The sequence below is a fragment of the Sander vitreus genome, chromosome 1 (genome assembly GCF_031162955.1).
Source record: "Sander vitreus isolate 19-12246 chromosome 1, sanVit1, whole genome shotgun sequence".
Lineage (NCBI taxonomy): Eukaryota > Metazoa > Chordata > Actinopteri > Perciformes > Percidae > Sander > Sander vitreus.
In genome coordinates, this window is record NC_135855.1 from 22,204,176 (window position 1) to 22,228,885 (window position 24,710).

General features: G+C 40.5%; 1 protein-coding gene across 4 annotated transcripts in view; it reads right to left on the reverse strand.

Moving 5' to 3' along the window:
- Positions 1-24,710, reverse strand: part of sbf2 (SET binding factor 2) — a 110,349-nt gene that overhangs the window by 13,106 nt on the left and 72,533 nt on the right. For 2 of the 4 annotated variants that reach the window (XM_078248213.1, XM_078248222.1), the window contains 16 exons: positions 16,975-17,145; positions 16,059-16,330; positions 14,788-14,960; positions 14,471-14,544; positions 10,992-11,187; positions 10,298-10,425; positions 9,804-9,979; positions 9,448-9,581; positions 9,143-9,344; positions 8,475-8,671; positions 8,032-8,172; positions 6,223-6,306; positions 3,482-3,556; positions 2,228-2,406; positions 991-1,167; positions 465-566 (listed from right to left, as the gene is read on the reverse strand). In XM_078248213.1, the coding sequence (XP_078104339.1) occupies positions 465-566; positions 991-1,167; positions 2,228-2,406; positions 3,482-3,556; positions 6,223-6,306; positions 8,032-8,172; positions 8,475-8,671; positions 9,143-9,344; positions 9,448-9,581; positions 9,804-9,979; positions 10,298-10,425; positions 10,992-11,187; positions 14,471-14,544; positions 14,788-14,960; positions 16,059-16,330; positions 16,975-17,145 (2,481 nt within the window). The remainder of the gene's footprint in view (positions 1-464; positions 567-990; positions 1,168-2,227; positions 2,407-3,481; positions 3,557-6,222; positions 6,307-8,031; positions 8,173-8,474; positions 8,672-9,142; positions 9,345-9,447; positions 9,582-9,803; positions 9,980-10,297; positions 10,426-10,991; positions 11,188-14,470; positions 14,545-14,787; positions 14,961-16,058; positions 16,331-16,974; positions 17,146-24,710) is intronic. The other 2 variants (XM_078248231.1, XM_078248240.1) reach the window with 1 other exon arrangement.

Genomic DNA, 24,710 nt, shown 5'->3' on the forward strand with positions numbered 1-24,710 from the left:
CTTGTTTTAATGATTTAATATGTTTCTTTTGATCCATGTGTTCCCTGTAGTGTTTTAACTGCTATGATTATAAAGAGAGTAAAATGTACCAAGGACCCCCATCTGGACATGCACCAGTGAAGTTGTGTTTACATACTCTTAACAACCGCCTTATTCTTTCTTTTATGGGCTTTTAGGTGCATTACATGCCTCCACTGCAATGTAATGGCTGCATGACGTGAATGATTTACAGTACCAATTTTTTTTTTTTATTATTACGCTAGCCTTCCTACCTCTGCCATGCATGAAGCCTTTTACTTCCTGTATTTCCCCTCAGGTTTTTCTTGTACGCAAAATGAAAATTCATAGAAAGCAGATAAGACAAACTCTGCACCACGTTAAACCTCTCCATGTTGTTCCTCTGGTTTTAAATATTGTCTTAATCAAGCTTTAATTCACAAAAGGTATTTGTGCATTTTTCTCACTTGTGTGGTAATGTCCCAGCCATCCTCTAGGCTGAGGAGAACAGATGAGCCGCTGTCCAGAAGCTCCACCAGAATCAGTGCCAGCTGCAGGATCTTGTGAAGCTGTGGAAGATTAACGCATGTGAACACATATACACACACACACACACAATGAATACGCACTGTGCATATGTTACCATGTTTGGTGTACTAGTAAATTGCATGCTGAGTGCTGGTTGTTGCCTATGAAGGGTTTCCCACAGATAATATATTTTTTTCGATATGTTCAATGCACGGACAAAGGCTGAAGGGGGATAATCAGATAACCAGCATGATAAGAAATCTGCTGTTGTGAATCTCTTTCCCTTGGGAAAATGGCTTCAGAGTGGATTTATTCATTATGTGAATCTGATACGCAGGATGAGCAGTAAAAGCAGAGTGCTGGGTCGTTCTCACATAACTTTTAGAGTCTGATTTGGAGTTACAGTATTACTGTAAAAAAAAAAAAAAGAAAGAAAAAAACAATGTTGTTTGTGTGTTTGTTCACCTGTAGGATCCATTCAGAGTCCTCCAAAGCTTTGAGGAAGGAGTCCTCTGAGTCCGACGAGGTGGCACTGGGAGCACAGGCTCTCAGCAGCTTCTTAAAAGAGGCTTTCACCTGCCGCGTGTCTGCAAAGTCCACCGGCACCAGTTCACAGTTCAGAGAGGAGTCCACTCTGAGGCCCTGTCACAACAGAGAGAGAAATCTAACATGTAAAAAAAAATTGTAAAGTTGATTTCACTGAGGTTATCGATTCAGTATCAAAACTGCTTTACTGGTGGGGTGTGGGTACAGATAAAAACAAACAATACAATTAAAACATATCAAACTAAAAATAAAACTATGCTGAGTTACCACAAAAATACACACAATAACACAGGTACAATGTAATGCAATACGCATTCCTGCAATGAATACTACTCTACTCAAAATGTTCAGTTATTGTTAAGACTGCAGTACTACTTCAATTTTCTTTGCGTGTTGACTCAAATCTATGGCAGCTATTTTTTGGGTCATTTTACACCTATATTAAAAAGTAGACAGCAGACAGAGATGACAGGAAATTAGGGAGAAAGAGAAGCAATAAAAGTCCCAAGTCAGACTTGAACCAGGGGCGTTGTAGTTCATGGTAGGCATCTTAACACCTAAGCAACAGGTGGGCCCCAAATCTATGGGATGTTTTTAGGCTGTACTTGGTGGTGTTGTATTGGACTGTACTAAATTGAAAGGTGTTTTTTGTCCAACTCATGTACAATTTACAAAATCATGTAAAACCAAAACATCACAAACTACAGCCTCTGAGGGGGAGGAAACAGCACTCTGTTTTGTGTCACGGTGTTCTTCACCTCCGCCTCATTCATTATTTTCTTCTTTTGTTATCGCTTATTTACAAGAATGTCTTTAATCACTGATGCTGGGAATAATCTTACCTTTACAAAGTTTTTGGTGACTCTGAAATAAGGGGGTAAGAAATTAATATTACCAAACACCTCTGAATATAATGCAGTCCAGTACAACACCATCACTAACTACACTCACTCGCCTCAATGCAAAAACTGATTTTTAATTTAACACCTCAAAAACCTTTAACATTAGAGGCATCATAAAACTTTATGAAGACTTTATGAACAGTTGTATTGGATTTCAATAGACCTGATAAAGTTGACACTGAGTGCAGATTTACAACAATTTAAAACAAAACGTCCCCTCAGTCCCCAGAGAGCAGCTTTCTTTTCATTCTCACCCTTAAATGGGACTTTTCTCCAAAGACGTAGAGGGCAGCTTGCTGTTTCAGGAGCTGCGCCTGCAGACTGCTGCTACCTGCAGGGGGCGCCAGATCCTTCCCTGCTAGTCTGGCACCCACGTCTGCTGTCAACGGGTGATGGCTGAGTCTGCTGCTGGAGCGCAGGCTAGCCCACATGCCTGCAAACACACAGATACAAACAAAAGTCACACACGCAGACGCTGGCCTGTTCGAATGCCACCGATGTACACATGCTGTCAAACAATCTAAGACTGAATGATGAACAACACATGACATGCGAACTACGTTTACATGCACAGCAGTACAACGGGGATTATGTAAAAGACCTTCATTCTTTAACTTCACTAACAAAGCAGTCGCTTCTGTAAATCATGTGTGTCGAGATATTAGAAGCAGAAGTTGTTGGAATTTCTTTGCAAGTCAACAAGTCTAAAAGAAACACATTTCTCTGAAAACCAGCATGCAATACCTTCCAAATTGCATGAATCATTTCAGGAAGGACATGGTTTTTCACAGTGATTACTTTCAGCCCTTTTGAGTTGCAAATGAACAGCTGTCAAACTGCTACTAATGTCGACTTTTGTTCTCAGGGCAGCCTCTTACATTAAATAGAGTTTATACTGAAAGTATACACTTTTCACAGGTGTGATCAATAACGTAACTGTTAATACCTGACGCTACACCTGATTGCATTATCAATATGACTGCTGTTTGGATCTGATATGACTGAGAGATAAACAGGCAATAACGGCACACAATATCAGAGCATTTATATGATTGTTTTGTTTTTAAATATTAACTGAATCATATTTGCTTTGAGTCACATTTACAGAATACTCAAGTATGTCTTTGTTATACTACAGTATCCTCATTTTGTGTGATTCATGACTCGTCTGACAAGACAAACAGCTTCATTTCCTCCTCAGTCTGGACCCGGCTTGTACCTGACCACAGTTAGCCTTGCTGAGCCAACACATTAACGATGGAAAAGGCCACATTAGAGCAGCCACTTTGGTTTGTGAAAAACCACAGCTCCCAGAGGAGCATGTGAAAAGTCAGCCATAATTAGTACTGTGTCTCATAAGGTCTTTGTAAGAGGTTTGCAGCGCGGTGCAGTGTAGTACATGACCTGGTTATTAAGCACTTGTGTAGGTTAGAAAGAGAAAAAAAGATGAGGCTTGCAGGATGCGTTAGAAAGATAAGGAATGCTTGAAGAGACAGTTTGACTATTACCTTGATGGTGGATTCTCTCCTTACTGGCAGGTTTTTGGTTTGAGTGAGTGAATAGTTTATCTCTGTACTCAAGCACTGGGTGGTTGTTTGTACAGGAGGTAGAGAGAGAAGATGAGGGCAGGGAAAGGGGCATGAAAAAAATAAATCATGTCAACTTCATACGGACATCACCACCTAGCCTACTAACCATTTCAGACCACAGAAACATGCAAATGAAGAGTTGAGAGTCAAAGATCGGACTGGTCCACATAAAGTGACAGAGAATGATTGTCAAAGCATGCATGAATATGTTGGTCATTGGTTATGACCGATGGTGTGAAAACAGTCTTTTGTGCCAGTTTATCAGGAACAGATGTGACACATTCTGCTCCAGAAACCTGTGATGTCTGTATATGTAACAGGCATAATTTCTTCTCTCCTTGAGTAGAGACATGTTAACAGAGGTTGACCATGTATTCCACTGGATTTACTAAAGTTACCACAATTTACAGGCGTCAGTTTAGCATGGGAAAACTGTCTGCGTCTTACAGTAAGAGCAGGCATAAAAAAAAGGGATTTACACAAGCCATAACCCGGACTGTGGTGGGGAAAATTAAATGTGAATTAAACTTTATTTTACAGAAATTTCAATGACAAAGAGTTAGCACAACACAACACTGAACTAGCTGTTTAGAGAGCTACACTGTAATACCTAAACTAATGAAATAGATAGCGTAACAAAAAAAAGCAATTCTTAATTAACAATTCTAATCTTCTAATTAATAATAGATACAAATTAATACAGTACCTATAATTTTCGATTACTACATTATTTTCTATGATTGTTATTTTCCATATATTATGATTTAGTATATATATATAACTATATTATTAACAGGTGTCACGTAGTTGTGCTTTGTAACATGGTAGTCTGTAAAATGACTACAGGCTAGTAACTGCACTCTTCTCATTAGAAATTGTATGACTTAATTTTCATCATTAATTTGCAACATCAGCCACATCAACGCCATCACCTCGCTAGCCTGTTGGGATCTTTGCTATGTTGCTAAATCTCTTTTAATTTCAAATAGAGTTTTTTAATGCCTCCATCTGCATTATTAATATGATTAGAAAATGATATTATAATTTTACGAATTTAGTTGAACTGGAGTTGACAAACAAATGTTTTGGAATAAAGATCTCTACAATATCACATATTTTCTGACCTTGGTTATCTTAAAAAAAAAATCACTTCATTTGCACCACTTTCTGAGGAAATCTGGCTAAAAGGAGGCAAAACTATTTGTTTAAAAAAATATATATATTTCAGGACAGTGTTGCAGTTGTGTGGATGAAAAGTGAGTATGTTTTAAGTAATCAGAAGTGGGGTGTCATCCTTTTTAGTGCTGAGTCTATTCACATTCATCTGACTAACACCTCAGACATGCGCCGGCACCAAGCACATCTGGCAAGCACAACATTTCACATACTCAAGAGCTCACATTCCAGTTAATACAGTCATGATGGTGTGTCATTTTACAAGCACATCAAGTTTTAATCTGTGACATTACATTTACAGTAATGCTCATTTTCCAGAAACACTACAGGTCACAAGTAGGGTTGGGTATCGTTTGGGTTTTGTCCGATACTGGTGCTAAAACGATACTTTTAAAACGGTGCCGGTGCCTAAACCGGTGCCCGAACCGAAATATATATAATATATTTATAATGTATATAATATAAAATATTAAAAAAGGAGCACAAAACGACAGTTGGCGACATTAAAGAACGGCTTGTTTATTGCTAAGGCCACAGGGTCAAAATTAAATGATTGATTAATAATGTAATAACAATAACTTCTAACAATGACTATTCGGTCTCGTTACTACCGTTTACGTCGGAACCGGTGCCCTATTGGCACCGCGTTTCGGTACCCAACCCGTGTCACAAAAAACCTAAAGGTTAACGTGGCAGTGAGTTTCTGTTAGGAGATATAAATCTTTAAACTTCACAAACATGTCAGATAATTAAAGTGTATACTGTACACATATACAGCTATGAGCTTCAGATCATATCACAAACAAATTATTTTCAGCATCTGTTTATGGTTTTTTGAAAATATGACCTGTGCTTGTATTTTGTTTATTTAGGCTATTATTTTGTCTTACTCTTTATCGCCAATACAATCTTTGTACTGCAGCATTTCACAAATATATGTTTGCTCACATTCAGGCATTATATTCATGGTAGAAAGTTATTTTTAGATATGTATTAACAAAATGAATATCACTATTAACATTTGCAATTAACTTTGAAAGTATTGTATTCTCATAAATACAATTTTCTAAAATCACAGTAATATAATCTTTTACAAGAAGGGTGCCTCAAAAGTATCGGAATACAAGATAAACTCCTTCCAGGATGTCTGTGATTTAGTTGCATATCTTTGTCTTGAGGAGTGTGTCAACTTTTTTTCTAAAATGTGAGATGAAATGTGAGAAGAGAACAATGGGAGAATGTGACCCAAGTGGACAAAAATTAACATCTGGGAAAACCAGGAGGGCTGGCAAAACAACCTTCATAAACTATTGTGAATATCTAATATGTGAGCAAAATGTATACACCTGCCTTATAACCTTTCCCTTAAGAGTCTAGAAGATGCTTAAACACTCTTAACTACAGATTATGGTGTTTCATATTTCACCTGGCAGCAGGAAGACATGTGTGGACGTGTTGAGTAGAAAACAGAGTACAACACTCACCTCCTCTGGTAAAGCTGTTTGAGAATGGGAGGTCTAAATGGACAGGAGCCATCTTTGACATCCTGTATGTCCTCCTGTCACTGCCTTAAGACAAAACATTCACACAATACACAGGACGTTACTACAACTGTCTAGTTAGGAGACTCGTTCAGGAAAGTATTTTTTTATTTTATTTTTTTGTGTGTTCGCACCAAATCCTAAACAAGACAAGATGACAAATGTGCACTCCCTTCATCTAGAAGAGAAAACAAAACCGATTTCAATGATTTGTTATGAATTTTGGCTCAGTCTGAAAACATTGTGACACTGCAGAGTTGAGCATTAATTAAGAGCCATTAATCTGATCACTCTAAACACAAGCTACATAATGGTTAAATGAGTAAATGAGTGTGTGTGCGCCTGTATGTGAGCATCCTGGACCCAGCTTCAGTCCAGTACAGTGTACTGTATGTTGTCCAGTATGTTCAGGATACAGGCAGGAGGGGGTGAAGTCAGAGGAGATGGATGTGCTTGACAGTGACCCCAGGTTGTCCTGTGATTCTTACATAACCTTTTATTGTACAAATGTCCTTCCAAATGTTACCAATTATCAGATACAGTATTTCTCCCACAGTCTCTCTCTTTGACACACACACACACACACACACACACACACACACACACAGATAAGTAGGTGAAAAATAGCTGCGGACCAGAGCAACTGCAATTTTTCTCTTTATCAGAAGAAATGAACTCTACGTGGCCTCTTGTCCCTTGCAAACAAACAAAGTTTTTCCCACGGCAGAGCCGAGGCCATCGCATCAGCAAATACAGGTCAGGTAGGAGCACGGGCAGTCAGGTGACGTAGGTTTGGTTTGAGGGAACTAATGATCCCAGAGTTCAGCCTCACAGGCACTGCTTACTGGCTCCCTGCAGACTTCAGCAATCCAACTGTTACGTTGAAATTACTGTATAGAAGTATAATTATAGTCATGTTAGAGTAAAGCTGTGTTCATGTCATATGGAAGTCATTAATAGTTTTGGTAACACTTTATTTGAAGGTATCTACATAAGAGTGACATGACACAGTCATGAACACATGACACTGTCATTACACAGTCATGACACATGAACCGTAACCCTAACCATAACTTGTCATAACAAAAACCGAATGATACTTACTAAAAGAAGCGTTGTGTCATAAACGTTTATGACTTGTTTATAATGTTTATGTTATGTTTATGACACAAGACTCTTATGTAGATACTTTCAAGTAAAGTGTAACCATAGTTTTTGACATGAAAATAAATACTGTTCGTGTCAGCATCCAAGTCGTAGATATTTAAATGGTGATAGTGTTCACCAGAAACACTAGGAAACACTGGCTAATCTTAGATTTTATGATGGCAACCTCAGGGCAACAAAGTCTTCTGCCCTCTCTCATGCCCAACACTTTGACTTGTCAAATACAGGAGTAATTGATAACATTGAGGGCTGCATTCCATTTACAGTAAGTGTTCTTGTCTCAGAGTCCTGCTCCTGTGCTTGCAGGCTCAATGTTATGGCCTAATTGTTTTTTCTTAAACCTGTGCTTTTCCTGTTTTCAGAAGTCAAATTGTCTTGTTGCCAACTGCTTTATCAGAGGTCTTAAAACTCAAAAGTCACAACAAGGTAACACATGAAGTGTGTTCTTTTAGATATTAAGGGTCTATAATCTAGAAATATCCAAATTATCCCAGAGGCAGATCAAAATGGTCAAGTAGCGGAGGGAGGTGTGGTGTTCAGCATCACAGAATAAATAAAAATACGATCTGGACATGATCAGTGTACCTGGTGATAGGCCGATGAGGGAGCGGTTGGACAGGGTGTTGTTTCCGTTAATTTTGAAGTAAATAGGGATGGAGCTGAGGATGGCTTGCAGGTACTTCTCTTGTTCAAGACTACTGGACGAATCTGAGGATGAGGCAGGAGCTAAATGCAAAACACAAACACGTAATTCAGACAGAAAATAATAATTTGAAAAATCAGTTCGAATTACAGGTCAAGTGTTTTATAGGCTAACCATCAAAAGGTTTGAGAGGCAAAGCTGCACAAGTGGTATAAATTATGTAAACAGTTGCGATAACTTCAATTCCACAAACAAAAAAAATTGCAAAATAGTCTTTAGTTAGCTGTTATTCCTGGAGGTCAGTTAGCTAAGGGAACACGTTAAACATAAAAGAAAGAACAGCTGTGAATATAAAACAAACATCTCTATGCTGCTGTGAATGCACCTGTTGAGGAGGGATTCTGGGACTTGAACAATCCCACCACACTCTTGCCGTGGAAGCCTCCTGAGCGGAGCAGCACGGCTTTAGTGCGAGGATGTTTCCAACACACAACAGGCAGACGGTTGTGTCTGTAGCAGCGGGCCACTTTGTGTAAACTGCTGTCCTGTACTGCCTGAGGAACCACCAACAGCCCCGGGTAACTGATGGACAGAGACAGAATAGAAATCTCAAACACACAAATATTAAGAAAAATGGATGGTCTACCACTAATAAACCACAGCAAAGGAATTAGATTACACGCAGAGATGCAGCTGAATAAATGGTCTCTTACTGAATTTACAGCAAACATCAGAGTGGGATTATGATTGTATTAGTTACAGTGTGTGTGTTTTTGTATAACAGGCTGAATTTAAATCTAGCTGTCTCAATTGATATGTCAAACATCTGTCTGCCAGGTAAAGGACTCTCCCCCCCACTGGCCTTTTGAGATATTGAGGCTTATAAAGCTTCCAGCAGGGCTACAAATCCTGGAAACTAATGTGCTCAGCACAGCTGTGCTAATAGTAGTAGAATCAGCACAGATCAGCAGGTTTCTGGACTTTCTTGAGGCACATTTATTTGCTGATAGAATAATTTAACTTTAGCAAGTATCCTGCCTGTGAGGTGTGTACCTGCGGCAGAGAGAGTAGAGTCTGTTCACGGCTGTGATCCTGAACTGCTCGCCTGACTTGGAGCGAGATGAGCTGGCGGTTATGGTGCCCAGGCCCAGACGCTGGTAGTCACGGAAACAGGACTGCTCCACCAGCTGCTCCATGGTGGACTTCTCTGATGCTCGCAAAGTGCTGCTGGGCGGCGGCTCACCGTCATCGGATACTGAAACACACGCACATACAAAGGTGAATTACATTTTGGAATCTTTTAACATTTTCTTTAGTTTGTTGTTCTCCATCCCGTGGAAATGTGTCATTTGTCTCACTTGAAATGTCATCATCTTCATGCCAGGTCATCCTGCTGCCTCTGTCGTTCTTCTTCAGTGTGGTCTGGCTGCCACGGCCCATGGTGATCTTTCCGGCCTTCTTTGCTCCCTTGACAATAGTTTTGGACAGTGTTCTGTGAAGAGTACAGGGTAGACAGCAGCATAATTTACGGTGTGCGGTTTCAGCATCAAAACAGGAGTTTTTTTCCCCAACATTTCCACAGGAAAAACAAACTGCTGAGTATTTATCTACACTAATTTCAGATTACACATCAAATCACAATTTAGTGATGTTTGGCAAATTTGTTTACAAAAACCAGTCAGTCCAGAGCTTGTTGTAAAGCTGCACCACAAACCTGAAGCCAGTGTTCCTCTCTTTTTGTTTTATAAGTATTGGCTGAGGTGCTGTTTGTCCTGCTGCAAAAGCAAAGGAGCTGAAGATGGACTGTGGGTAACGGATCCTCTGCAGGTGCTTCCTGAAGATCTCCACCATCTCTGAGCTCACCTCCTCATCAAAAGCCACCTTTATCAGCTGTAAAATATATTGGTGAAACTGATAATGTAACGACACAAGGAACATGTGTTAAGGCCATCTATAAATGTAGGGAACAATGAATTAAGAAAAGGCATTTAGTTGATAAAATTACGTAAATTTTATATCTGATGAACAGAACCACTGATGATGCTACATCTTCGCTGCTATGAGTTGTTTCTATAATTTAATCTAAAATCTCAGGAAAGCCACATTGACTAAAACACACTGCACCGTGTCCACCCATCCATTTAAGATCTTTGGTAGCCTGTGTCTATACTGGACTTACATGACAGTGTAGTGTGCTTTAGCCTTTACCTGAAATAATGCAGAGCGGAGCTGCAGGCCTTCCTGCATGTTCTGCTGCAGCTGGTTCTGAATGCTGATCTTCTTCTCTTTGGTCAATGTGGACACTGGGAAAGCTCTGATCACTGCCTGCTCCCCCACTGGACACACACAGGAACAAAGATCAGCATCACGTTACTGAGATGATTAATGCAACATCTTACTGACACAACACACTTGACTGCCTGCTAATAACTTTTTTTTTGGCATTCATGCCTTTGTTGCATAGTTGACTGGAATGAGGGAGAAGAGAGATAGGAAAAGACATGCAACAAAGGTCAGATGGTGGGACATGAACCAGGGCGCCCCACCTAACTCGAACCAAACTCAAATGGGTTAGAAAGATCATTACAGTGATGAGTATGATTTACCAGGGTAGTCTGTTGCTATTTGAGCAGAAAACGATGGTTTGGTTTCAATATATCAGACCCACTTATTAGACAGAAAATAATGAATAATAATAATTAGAAAATAATCATGTTATGCAATGACTAAACATGAATAACTAAAAATGCATTGCTGCATTGTGTAAAACGAAAATGAACTGCAATTTATTTAAAAGCATATTTATTATATTAACATTGAAAATTAGCTAACAAATAAAAAATACGTAATATTTCATTTAATTGCGACTTAAAAGCTATTGTTGCTGTGGTTCAATATTTACCCAATGGATCATGGGGGGTGCCTTTGAAAATGATGCGGTATGTGGTGAGAAAGAGGGCTCCCTCTGCTGGCAAGATGTGAGGGCCCCCCAGGAGGCCCCCAGTAGCCTCCTCCCTGCCGTCAGGGTCCAGAAGCACCCGCAACCCCTCTGAAACCAACTCCTCTCCAGGAAGCAGTGCTGGACGCAGAATCTTAGGCTGATGGAAAAAAAATGCAGGGACAGACGCATACAAATTATACCTGTCTATGAAGCACGTCTGAGATTAAATTGAGGTATTTTTCATTGGTTGTAAAGTTCTCTAAATGAGGGACTCAGCTAAAGCGTTTGCGTCAGAGTGTCAGATTCCAAAAAGCCAGAAAATCAATTCATCATTATAATGTCAAATCACAGCACCACATGACTGCCTTGGACGTATTTAAGCATCACATGCACGTCATCATCAAAAACAGCCGGCCACATGATCTGTTTTTCAAATAAAACCTTTCTGTTTATTTAATTTATTGAACGCTGTAATCCCCTTTCTGTTTCTGACATTGAAACATGTGGACACTGACCAACATGTTGCGGTTTTACTTGTAGAATAAGGCTTATTAACACTAACAGTTTCTCAATTCCTATCAGGTGTTCTTTTCCAGTGGAGCGAGGATAGAGTGCAACTCAAAACTCACACAAGAGAAAGACTCAACAACAAAACACTGTCAGCAAATATTTTGTATAATAATGCAGGATCTCTTTTAATACTTCTGTGTGAGTTTGGAATTGGTTTCTGTTTTCAAAGAAGAAGTTAACGGCACTTCTTAAGAAAGAAGAATAGGAAACGTAGTGTGACACGTGCATTAAAGGATATGCATCACAGAGGTGATCATTAACTAAAAAACGTTTCGGTACAGGACTTTCAGATCGGTATGCGACATTGGTTTGGTATGCCCTGTGACCCATTTATGTCTACTATTCGCACACACGGAACAGAAATTCTGAGTTTTACACAAAGTTTTGGCAGTGCACTAGCTGTTGTCCGTCACCTGTAGCATGTCTTAGCCCGGTTAGCCGACAGGGACTTGTTTTATACCTTATGCCAACATTGTTCTTAAGTCAGATCTGTCTGTAGAAACACTTTAAACATTTAATTTACGACGGCATCACCCAAATGTGTCGATTAACAGAACAAAACAAAAACAGACTCAAAGACAAGTCCTTCTCCCCACAGCGCTCAGGCAGCCTCTCACTGCAGATTCAGACCGGGCCATGTGATAACTAATGCTATATATTGCTGCAGATATGCGACTGTACTCAGTCATAGTGAATACCTACTACTGTAAAGCATATGGTTAAAGTGCTTGAGCCCCGCTACACTGTGACTTTACGATTGCATTTTATTCAGTTCAGAATTTTCAATAGAGTCTTATGATGGTGCATTACTAACACGTCTTATATATTGTTTTTTTTTATTGTCAAAATGTTCTGTTATTTGATTGCTCTAAAATGTTACCTTAATTATGGCCAATGAGCCACTGTTGAATGAAAACAAAAAAAGAAGTTATTTTCTGCACTTTTTTTATTTTCCCCGTTAATGAAAACACATCAAACCATGACCCCAAAACCGAGGTACATACCGAACCGTTAATTTTTTGTACCATTTCACCCCTAGTATGAACTGTAACTAACAACAGTCAAGTCTGTACCCTGTGGCTTCAGCTCCTTCTGGCCTCCAAAGCCAGTAGATAAATACTCAGTTGTTCCACTGTCACAAATATGAACGAAGAGGGACATTAGATCATTCACAGCATTTCCCATTAAGGCCACAGCCAACCTGGGGGAGTTGAGGTCTGGCCAGAAGATAATAAGAGCTTCTTGAATCCATCCTTGAATGGATAGTGAGACCAAGAAGAGTCCCTCTGCACCTCATTACTGCTGCAAGCTCGGCTTCCTATAAAAGCTGCACCTTAAATGTATTCATTGTTTTTCTTCTTCATGTTATTGCCACCATTACTACTACTATTCCAACTTGTCATGAATAGTGTGTCAGTGTTGTTTACATATGTTTTAGTATTATTTGGCATGCTGCTTACAGCTAGCAGGCCAGGGTGAAATCTTTGTCCAACACGTAAACGTGTTAGAGGTTAACCACAAAGTACAGCAGACAATCTGCCCAGACTGCTCACCACGGTCTCCAGCTTGCTCCCAAGGCAGTACTGGCATGGTGTTTGTCTGTGTGTATGAGTGTGTGCGAGAGGAATTACCAAGAGCTGGCAGACATATAGCCAAGCAAGGTCCAAAAGACCAACTGGTCAAATCTGAAAGTGCAACTTGAAAGTGACGAGTGGGAAAAAAAATAAACTTAGCACAAAAAGTAAGGAAATTTGTGTTTGGTAGATTATTTCTCTTTGGTAACAATGCTTTTTGGCAATATATCTTATACCGTTGGAAAGCCTGTTTAGTTCCCTTACAAATGGTGCCCCATTTGTAAGGAACATGCATTTGTGGGATGAGCAGCAGCGCTGAGTATGTGGGTTGCGCCCATGAAAAATCTGCCAAATCTTCTCTGCCATTGCCAAACAGGTTATTTTGCTGTTGCTATTGACACTTGTTTTGAGGCTTATCATCATTGGAGGCAATCTCAACGCAAAGAGATATAGAGATGAGATTCTGCAACCAGTGGCAATCCCATATCTCTACAGTCTGGGACCGAACTCTATCCTCCAAGATGACAACGCTCGCCCCCACAGGGCGGGGTTTATCAGAGACTACCTCCAGAATGTGGGAGTGGAGAGGATGGAATGGCCTGCCAGCAGTCCTGACCTCAACCCCATTGAACACTTGTGGGATCAGCTTGGGCGTGCTGTTCGTGCCAGAATGACCAACACAATCACATTGGCTGACTTGTGACAAATGCTGGTTGAAGAATAGGATGCCATCCCACAGCAGTGTGTGACCAGGCTGGTGACCAGCATGAGGAGGAGGTGCCAGGATGTTGTGGCTGTGTATGGTTCTTCCACACGCTACTGAGGCTCCTGTTTGTGAAATGAATAAATTGTTAAATTGCCAATATGTCTTGTTTCTTCAAAATTCAATCATCCAATCCACCAAACGAGTCAATGGCAGAATAAGCTGTTTGGCACTGGCAGAGAAGATTTGGAAAATTCTTCATGGGCGCAACCCAAATACTCAGCGCTGCTGCTCATCCCACAAATGCATGTTCCTTACAAATGGGGCACCACTTGAAAGGGAACTAAACAGGCTTTCCAACGGTATAAGATATATTGCCAAAAAGCATTGTTACCACAGAAAAATAATCTACCAAACACAAATTTCCTTACTTTTTGTGCTAAGTTTAGATGAGATCGGCACATACTGTGAAGCTGATGACATTTACTTTGTGACAGTTTTGGACATGTGGGTCTAGGTTTTAAAGTCTAACACTGTATATATACTGTACAGACAGCCGAAGCCCCAGCAGCCAAGAATAGAGCAACACTCACCTTCTGAATGGGAGGCAACCTCCGGCTCTCTCTGTGAACTGCCTCCAGAGCCTCCATCTGCATAGCTACAATGCCTGTGGGTCACAAGTTTGGGTCAGCTACCATATGCACACACAGAGCTGGTACAGAGAAACGCATGTATGTCCACACGGTCTTACAACCACAGTGTGTATTTACAGATTTTAAGGCCATTGAACATATCAGGAGTTAATCCTCTGTTGGTCTGAGCTGAGAATATACACATGCAAGGGTTACTCTGCCTAAAGCTGAGGGAATTAGAACAGCAGCAGTGTGAATAAACACTGTGAGCGCTGTACCTGGGATCATGCTGTGCAGGCTCTTGATGTGTTCCTGGGTGACTCCACTCTCTGTGCACACCTTGTCAATGAAGCGGGCAACAAACCTGACCACAGAGTTGGCCACATCGCTGTTCTCCGAGTCCTCAAACCCGCTTTCTGTGTCAAAGCTCTCTGCGACGCTACCAGCAATGCTGTAAAACACACACCATGACACAATGAAACTGAGAAAGGTCACGCCAGCATGTCCCAGGAGGAGATTTGATCTGAGAGTTATGTGTTGACAGAAATGGATTTGAAGATGCACTGTGATAAAGAGCAGTGAAAGTGAAAGTGATTTGCAGCCTAGCATGAGCTTAGTATTGAGGCCTTGATCAATCGCTCAGACTCTAAGCCAAGAAGAATGTTTCATATGAAACGGTGATGCAAGCTTCCCTCTGGATTCATAGTTATTCATCTGTGAGAAAGAAACAAACAAGTCTGGGGCAAAAATGAAAGAAAAATGAGAGAACATTTCCACACAAACAAATTCTTGGCAGCAGCGTTTCTGTCTTCTCATTTAAAATAGAAACAAAACAAAGATTAAAATAAACATTTTGTTCTTTCAGAAATTAAATGTGAAATTTAAACCAAACATTTACTAAAGCTTAAATGTTGTACATAACAAAAATCAAACTAATAACAATGTGTTCTTCTTTCTATTTGGTAACAAAGCCTAACATTTGGAACAAGACTTTTTTTGGCTGCATGCCTTTCAATTCTAAGAAAAGACATACATGAGGGATCTTCCCAGATTTATTTCACTCCAGTTACTGCAGAGCACGGGAAATCACTTCCACTGCAATTTTGTTTGGTTTGGGTAAGTACAGTATAGCCCCATTCAAGATGCCCTGAGGGTTTTAAACTTCCCAACAGAGGTGAATGAGCCTCACTCTGTTTTGTGCAGTAGCGATGTAAGCCCACAGGATGGATGTAGGCCGGAAAGAAGAGGTACTGTGTTCCATTTGGCTAGATAGGAAGGTATCATGTAGACTGTGAGTTACGCCACATCCACCCACAAACTTATCATCACCTTATTAAGAGAGGTACACATAACTCCCAAATCATGAAACCTTACCTTGAGGTTTCCTCCAGATAAGGTTGATTTTTCTACCTTACAAATACTGAACAAGGAAAACTATATTCTGGTGTAGTGTTTGATCTCATTGGACAGTAAGGACACATGAAAAACGTTAAACAACATATTTACTCTAGTTAGATAGTGAAATACATCATGCTGTTGTTCTGCTGACCTGTTTGTGACGATGCTGTTGCTGCCGCTCTCCCAGTCGGCGACAGGGGCGTTGCGGAGCAGCCGGATCTTGCTGGTGTCCAAAGGAACTAGCAGGTAAACCATGAGGCTGGCGTAGTGGATGGCCTGGCTGAACACAGTGCTCTCCTCATTCTTAACCAGCTCATGCTGCTTCTCCTTGCTCAGGCCGGGCCACGAACGCAGCTGCTCTGCTGCCAGGTCCATGGCTGTGTGCTCCTCATCTCTGCCCGCTGCAGGCTTGGGGCTCGCATCCTGGAGAGGACAGAGCAAACGCTTCGAATTTGACAGACTTTTTTCTTAGGCTTGACCCCTTAAAACGCAATGATGCCTGATGAGTGTTGACCTGCAGAGTGGTTCAACCAGAGGATGACTTTCCCCCATCATGTTTTCTCTTTTCTCTCTCTCTTCAACTTTTTTTATTTGAATATTTTGGAAAACTATTCCATATTTCACAAATAAAGACAAATATTAACAGAATCAAAAATAAATATCCATCTATCCATAAAACCCCAAGGCTACAGTATGTCTTTAAAGCGTAACTCTCGCCAAAATACGGCAAATCTTAAAAGTGGCGAATCCGTCCTAAATATGCTTTTAAATGAAAGTTTGACTCGGGTACATTCACAAAAAGACCCTAGGTTGCATTTTGGCGAGAGTTACGCTATAAATCTCTTGTTTTGTCCAACCAACAGTTTAAAGCCCAAGAGATTCAGTTTACTGCAACTGTTTATCGCATAAGACAAAGAAAAGAAATACTGGAAATAAGACATGTTTGCTTGAAAAATTACTTTTTACTTTTCTGTTGTTGAATCTTTTAATCTCTAAAAAGGGTTAAACAGACTTTATATGAATTCTCAAGCAATAATTACTTATATTGGTCACTTTTTGTGTCTTACCTTTAGCTGGGCAGTAATGCCGTCTTTTCCGTCTGGGGTGTTGAGATAAAGGGATCGGATCTGACTCTGGACCTCGCTGTAGAAAGTGGCTTCCCAGAACTGCTGGTTGGTCCAGATGGGATGGTCCTGAATGCAGGTGTAGGCAAACTGGTTCACCCCAGCAGCCAATTTCTGCACAGAGTCAGGACGTGAAAAAGCAAAATTAAATAGCTAACTATGTCTTTAAAGCAGAGGTCTGTGTGTGCACTTGTTCAAATGTGCCAACCCACTCCTGCCCATAACAATGTTTTTAATCTAGAGAAATCAATTATTTTATGGGCCACCTTTCAATATAACAAAACTGTAAAGACATAAAAAAAAAAAAACATTACGTCTTGGGTATATATATTTTACCCAACACTTCATGTTTTACTCAGTGTAAACATCATATACAGTAGCTTCATTGGAGAGTTGAGAGAGTTGTGCAGAATATGATGTTTCCAAACTTAAAGCTACTAAATAAAAGTTAAGCCGCATACAGTGCTAAAATAACAGTCTCTTATATTCAAATTGTTTCTACTGAGAGCTGCTTCTGCCTAGAGTAAATATATCCTCTGCCTGAAATATTTGTGTTCAGTCCTGCATTACCCACTGGATCCTAATCGTTGCAGCCCTCTACTTGTGGGCAGTCAGGGTTACTGCAACTTTATTTTCTCATTGGGTATTTGCATCAAGAAGGAATTTGGGCTGCAGTGAGTGCCCCTTGAAAAGGAGTTTGCCAAAATGCTGTGGAGAAGTGGAAAAACAAAACCAAAAAGTCAGCTGTGGGATTTAAAGGGAAATCCATCATTCCTTATAAGTCGTAACTTTAACAGAAAATAACCCTAATGGAGCAACGGACCACCTCTCTTTCCTTCTGTGACTGGATGTATTTGGAAGCAGTCGTGTTGTTTTTCATTAATGCGGGCTGAAGAGTAAAGCACCTGCTACTTACAAAAACAGAAACCATAGGGAACATACAGTGCTCAGCATTAATGCTGGCCCATACTGTACTGTGGCAAACACAGAAGAGCAATGCTGGAGACACAATATCACACCACAAATAACACGGCCTCAACAGAAGCACTGCAGCCAATAAATGACCGGCCACAAACCAACATTTACCAACCGTCCATCTCCCAGTAGAGTCTGAAGGCCATGTGTAAGGCTAACGCCTGTTATTTGATTAGCTTCTGATTTCGCTCCCCTGAGCCCAGCCCAACACAGTGGTTAACATTATAACTTCACAGTTTGCCTTTGAAAAATGAGAACTAGACGGGTTACTGTAATTACAGCAGACAGAACCAAAACAGCTCTATTCCCAGTGTGATATGCCAGAAGCCAAAAGAGAGGAGAGCTCGGAGGACCGACAGTGAACAGAGAGCTCATGTCCATAAAGCAGTTAACATGCAGCACTGGTAACGTGCGGGAGTTATTCCTCTACTCATTGTGTCATTATGATTTAGATATACTTTGTTGTTAAGACTTACAACAGAATTAAATCATAAAAATGTAATTGAAGAAAAACTTAGATATACATCTTGAAAAAATGTAAACACGCTCCGACTTATTACACAAATGCTGAAGCAAGCTCCTGCTTCTTTTCTTCTGATATTAGATTACAAAAATTAAACCACTTTTTTTTTTTCCAGGAAACGTTACACTGCTGAGTTCAGCAGATTGTCATGGGTTTTCAAGGTGTTCAAAGAAAGAGACTAGGATATACTGCTGGCTAATGAAAGAAGCCAACAAAAAAGGGATGTAACTTACATGCGGCTACGATCTGCTGTGAGAAATGTGTAACACTTTATGGCATTTCACTGATTTTGGTAAAACTGATCATATTTTAAGGAGTAAATGTTTTCTAGTTTTCCTTATGATGTCCTCAGGCTGCTCTGCCTTGAGTAGGTTTTCAGGCCCAGGGCGGGGATGCTAGCGGGGAGGGCAACGGAACCAGGTTCAGCAGTACCTATGGAGATCATGCAGAGGCGAAGAGACCGAAGAGGATGACGACGACGAAGGAAGCTAAGAAGAGAGAGTGGCCGAGCAAGAGGCTGCCAAGTAAGAGAAAATCTTGGACTGGATTTTAGTTGTTGACGAGAGCTTTTGGCTGCGAGATAGATGGCGAGCTGGCATTTTTGCTGTTGGACTAGTAATACTAGCTGGCTTTTTTTGTCTTGTATTGTTGCACTTGCTTGATGGTTGGCTGTGGTAGCAAAGTTGTTGACTCGCTCGTTTTTGATCATCATAAGTAATGCAATTTGAACAAATGCACGTGTACAGCTGTCCATATTTATGACAGCAGTGTATAAATAATTGCACTCCGACACTGTAGGGGCACCAAACCGCAAAATTTACCACGCTGTTACGCAATATTGCTTTAATGGGACTTTGTTTGGATGGACTGTTTTCTCCCCAGAAATAGAGATGATTACACTGACGTTGCTATCATCAAAGTAACCAAGCCTACCGATTTAAATTGAGTATGGGAATTAGGCCAGAAAAAACACTGGATGAAATGACAAATCGTGTTGTGGCTAGACATGTTGTGACCAACCTTGGCATTGGACTGTGGAACACATGGTCTCGAGACTGACTGCCAGGAGGTCAGATTTTAAGGATGGAGCAGAACAAAACATGACAAATATAATAAAAACAAGTGAAGCCCTTTGACTAGTCTGGCAATACATTTCTGTCACAGGAGTGTGTTACATGTCTTGCGGCAGATGTTGTGTGGGCGTGTGTGTTCTGTGTGTGTGTGTGTGTGTGTGTGTGTGTGTGTGGGGGGGGAGAGGAGAGAGACGGGATCTGTGTGTGATTTGGCTATGCTATCTATACTCTGCCTGGCTCCACTGGTCAGATATGTGCAGGTCATTTTGACCGAGGTCATCTCTTCCCAATATGATAATACACAGAGACAGCCACAAGACAGATGGGCAAGGAGGAGGACAGGGAAGGAGAGGAGAAAGGAGAGAACGAAAGTAGGAAGTGAAGATAAAGGGGAAGGAGGGAGTATAGCAGTATCAGACCCTACTGGCTGTGTGACTAGTGAAGAGCAAGAATGCAGAGTTGAAGGAGAAAGGTTGGAAAAACAAGAAGGAAAAACCACAAGGGGAGACAGAAAGAAGAACATGCTGTCTACAGGTCAAATGAATGAAGCTATCAGGATTTGGGATCTTTTTTTGAACTGTGGGACATGATCCCAAGTTTCACAGTATGATGATTGACTGCGGCCTCCAAACATCAGCTGGACCGCCATACAGCATCACACGTGTCAACTGTGTCTCTCAGAGACTGTTGTCACTGAAGGGAGTGTGTACTTTCATGTAGCCGTTGAGTGTTGACTGGGTGTCGGAGTGCAATTATTTATACACTGCTGTCGTAAATATGGACAGCTGTACACATGCATTTGTCTGTGGGAGTGCATGACTGACCGGTACACAATCCATCACCTCATTTACTGTATGCAATTCAACATGAGTCAGTGTATTGTTAGGAAAACTACTTGCATCCTGAAACCATGAAAACTCTAACAATGTGTTTAGTCTTCAGTCACGTAAAACAAACCGAGAAGAAATGTTGAAAGTCAGACTAATAAACAAACCCATCATGGCATCTATAGGCCATAACTGTGTAACAACATGATGTACAAGTAACATAAATGTTCCAAAACAAAGTAAACAAAACTACGGTAAGTCAAGAGTTGGACATTTCCAAGATATACAAGGGTTACGCAGTACGTCATTTTCCTCACCAGGGCATGGTGGAGAGCAGTTTGAGACAGCGAGCCGCTAAATCCCCCTTGAATAAACTACGGTTGAAAGAATGCTAAACGTCAAGTGTTTTGGCTGTGGAAGTCATTAAGAATGGTGTTGCTGCTGAATCCAATCTGTTTTTCCCCAGACAGAGGCATTTATTCTAGTGACACCTTCAAAAGGAAGAAGACATATCAGGTGGGGCCTCAAAGGACAGAATAACAATAGACCCAGACGTCAACGACACCTGTTCATCTCCTGATAAACCCACCCCTCGCTAGATAATAAATGCCAGAGGAAATGTCCATGCAGATTAGAGATTCACAACTAAATGTAAAACCTCAACTCTAACAAAGGGCCACTGTACAAAGGTTTCGTGGCATTTAGATAAACTTTACCTACAGGTGCCAAATGACACTATCCGTGCATGATCTAGGCTAAAAGATATTTTGCAAATCAACTCCACCTTCCTTCTATCTGAAATATTAAACATCTATCAAAAAATGTCCATCACTGTTTTAGTTTGAGCGAAAGGGTCAAGCTGAGGAGAAACCAAAGAAATGGCTAAGTAAAACAACTGACCCAAAGAATGTGGATTTAATCGCATACAGTAACTGTTCAGTGTCAACAACATATGGCCACCAATAAAACTAGACACTGTCTGTCTCCATCCAGCAGACGGCGGTGCGAAGTGGAGCTTCCCAAGTTCCCTGACCTGGAGACCTTAGGGCCATGGGGACAGTTACCACTGTACGCTTGACCACAGTGTGAGTCTGCCAAAGTCTGGCCAAGAATACCAAACCGAGACTTGACCAATGTCTTGACTCCTAAACTTGAACTAACAGTATTTAATGTAAAGTGCCTGTATGTTTGACATGCAATAGCAGTAAAAAAACAACAACATGTATTTCTTATGAATACGTTCACATTAAGTAAAAAAAAATATGAACTACTGATCAAAATGTGTAGATGCTTTAACATTGCCACCTCTGACTCAAACAAAGAATATCTAAAAGTAATGTATCTTGTGCAGTGTGCAGGAAACCAAAGGGCAAATACCTCATCTGCTCCTGCTTATGATACTGGTTTAATGTCAACATGCAGTTACTGTAAGTGGGTCAGTGCAGGAAACACAGTTTTGAGCAGGTCAATGATTTGATTCACAGCACAAACTTGACTGACTGGCTGACTTGGAAAATATGGTTTCCTAATGGTATTGACAAGAAGCAGAGCATTCCTTAAAACAATGAAACAATGGCACTGCAGAACCATCAAGTCTAATAAAATAAGTCACATACACAACAAAGTTTACAACAGTGAGAGAAGAACCAGCCTTTCCCGGATGGCCATGTTCAATTACTCTCACATTCTTTTCAATGACTTTCAGGGTCTGGTCAGATTCAAGGGCAGGTTGATCATTTACTGCATAAATTATTTACAGCTATTTGTAGAACACATAGCTACTGTAATGGATAAGCAACAGTTGAGAGACCATGCAAGCAGTCTCTCAGGGATCATTATATAAGTTTCATGTTAGGATAGAGATGGATGGCTGGTGAGGGGCCTCTGAAGGTTTGGATGGTTATTTATGCTATAATGTCATGGTACATAGTGTTCTTTTGTAAAAACCAAGGCATCTCATTCATGTTACCAAACTTGTAAGGCTGCAATTTATAATACTCAAGTTAGGATCACATATGCCTCTCAATCCACACCCATGATGACAGCTGCTGGGATGTTCTATTACCAAGCTTTGTTTTTCTCACATTTTCACTACATGATCCTTGCGCCACTAAACCAGAGATTACAGAATCATTTTGGCAGATGATCTCACTTTACTTTTCACCCTTTGGGTGACATCATTGATGAATTTTCAATACTGGTGGCCCTAAAGAGAAAAACAACAACATACAGCTTATCTAAGTTACATCAGCCTGTGGCATGTAAACTGGACGAGTCCATGGATGAGTCACGTGGTGGTAGAGAGCAGGCCAGGTCCCACTCCAGGCCAACAGGGTATGGCACTGGTACCCAACAAAAAGCAAATGCGGATAGTTGTGTCTGTCCCCATAGCAACAAGCAAGCAGTGGAGACATTGTGGTGAATAATGAAGCTACCCTGTTTTGATAATGTGGTTTTAAAACCAAAGGCCATGGCCCATCCTCTATATTTTGAGGTTTTAACATTCTGTTCTGTGCATGTACATGCTCCGGGATCAGCAAAGGTATAAGGTTGATAAAGCTGTCCTCTCTCTGGCTATTCTTGCTTACAACTTACTCTATAGTGCAGTAATTAGAGCCTGACTGGTACTGGTCGAGAGTTACAACAATTAGTATATAATACCCATACACACTGTACTGTACTGTACTGTGACTGTACTGACCTGGACACATTCAAAACACTAATCAAAACACACCTCTTCAGATTAGCTTTCCACATACAATAGTCTTGCATTTCTCACCTGATATTTACTGGTTTTATTGTTTTTAATTGCTTTTAATATGCTTGTTTTATGTGTTGGTTTTATTGTAAAGTGTCTTTGAGTACAATGAAAAGCACTATATAAATAAAATGTATTATTATTATAGGCAGATATTCTTTTTTTTTTTATATAACACACAATTTTGTTTTAAGAATTGGGAACATGATAAACTATGCAATGGAGACACTGTTTCTAAATGACCTCAAACATATCTTTGTACTGACATTTCTTGCTACATTTTGGGCTGACATGTACCCCCGATACCGTCTACAATTGGTAATATTGGCTGATATAACGGCCCGGGACAATTTTTTTATCCGTCTAGATTTTGTGATATCACAATGTGCAACACTTTACTGTAGACCAGTGTTTCTCAACGGGGGCGTTCAGAAGCTAATGGGGGGCGTTGGAAGCAATATATTGGAAAGGGGGGCGTTGAGGTGCCCTTGGGGGGCGTTGGTTTGAAAGCTAGTTTAAACCAAAGATTCACAATAACAATACATGTTTACAATTTAGACTACTAAAAAACAGTGGTTTGCAACATTAAAACCTGCCAGTTCACGGCACTGCGACTAGACGAGACGGGCATCTTCTGTGCTTCTGTCAGCTTTGTTTGGCGCAGCTCCGTGCTGCCTTCACGGAAACAGAACGTCAGATCATCATGGTAAATGAGCTCTGTACTACGTGAAGCTGCGTTCAGATTTACAAAACAAAAAAGCAATCGCCGCGACGTCCTGTTGTGTTCTTTAACCCCCCACTGTAGCACAAGTAGACTTTATATTTCACAGTAGGCCTAACAGTTTTTCGTCAGATTGTTTATAGAACACAACGTTTCCTACTGCACCTGAAGGCAGCTTCATTTCACGGAGAAAGAAAAGAGATGATCAAAATATATCAACTGTGCTTTGTTGTTTGGGAAACATTTAGCTGTTTCACAAACTCCAGGGCAGTTCAGGGCTTGTGTTTGGTATTTTAAAACTTTCTTGTGGAAGCGGCGATAGAGGCTGTGACGTTGTACTGTTTACTGCAGGCTACAGGATTCTCACACCTCCTCAAAACGCAGCGCGATATGGGGTTGCGTTTCTCAAAATTGCTATTTATTCGCAAGACAGGCGATAGCAAACCTATACTCTTCTAACCTATACTCTTGTAAGCATCAACAAAGGGCTCTCGCTAACTTTCAAAGGTTGTAAACTTATTTCCATTCTGCAGTAGGTGTCGTTCTTCAAGTCGTTTGTCATCACCAAAATACTTTTCTGTATATGTGTGTGTGTGTGTGTGTGTGTGTGTGTAATCCTTTTGTTTTCCGTTGGAACAATTCGATTATAGATTTAGATTTGAATGAAAAATAGATTTGAATGTTAAATTGCTAGCTGTTTCTGACTGGCTACTGTTAGTGTTTGTAATAATAATAATACATTTTATTTAAAGCGCCCAAGGTCACTTCACCCAAGGTCACTTCACAAACCTAAAAGGACATT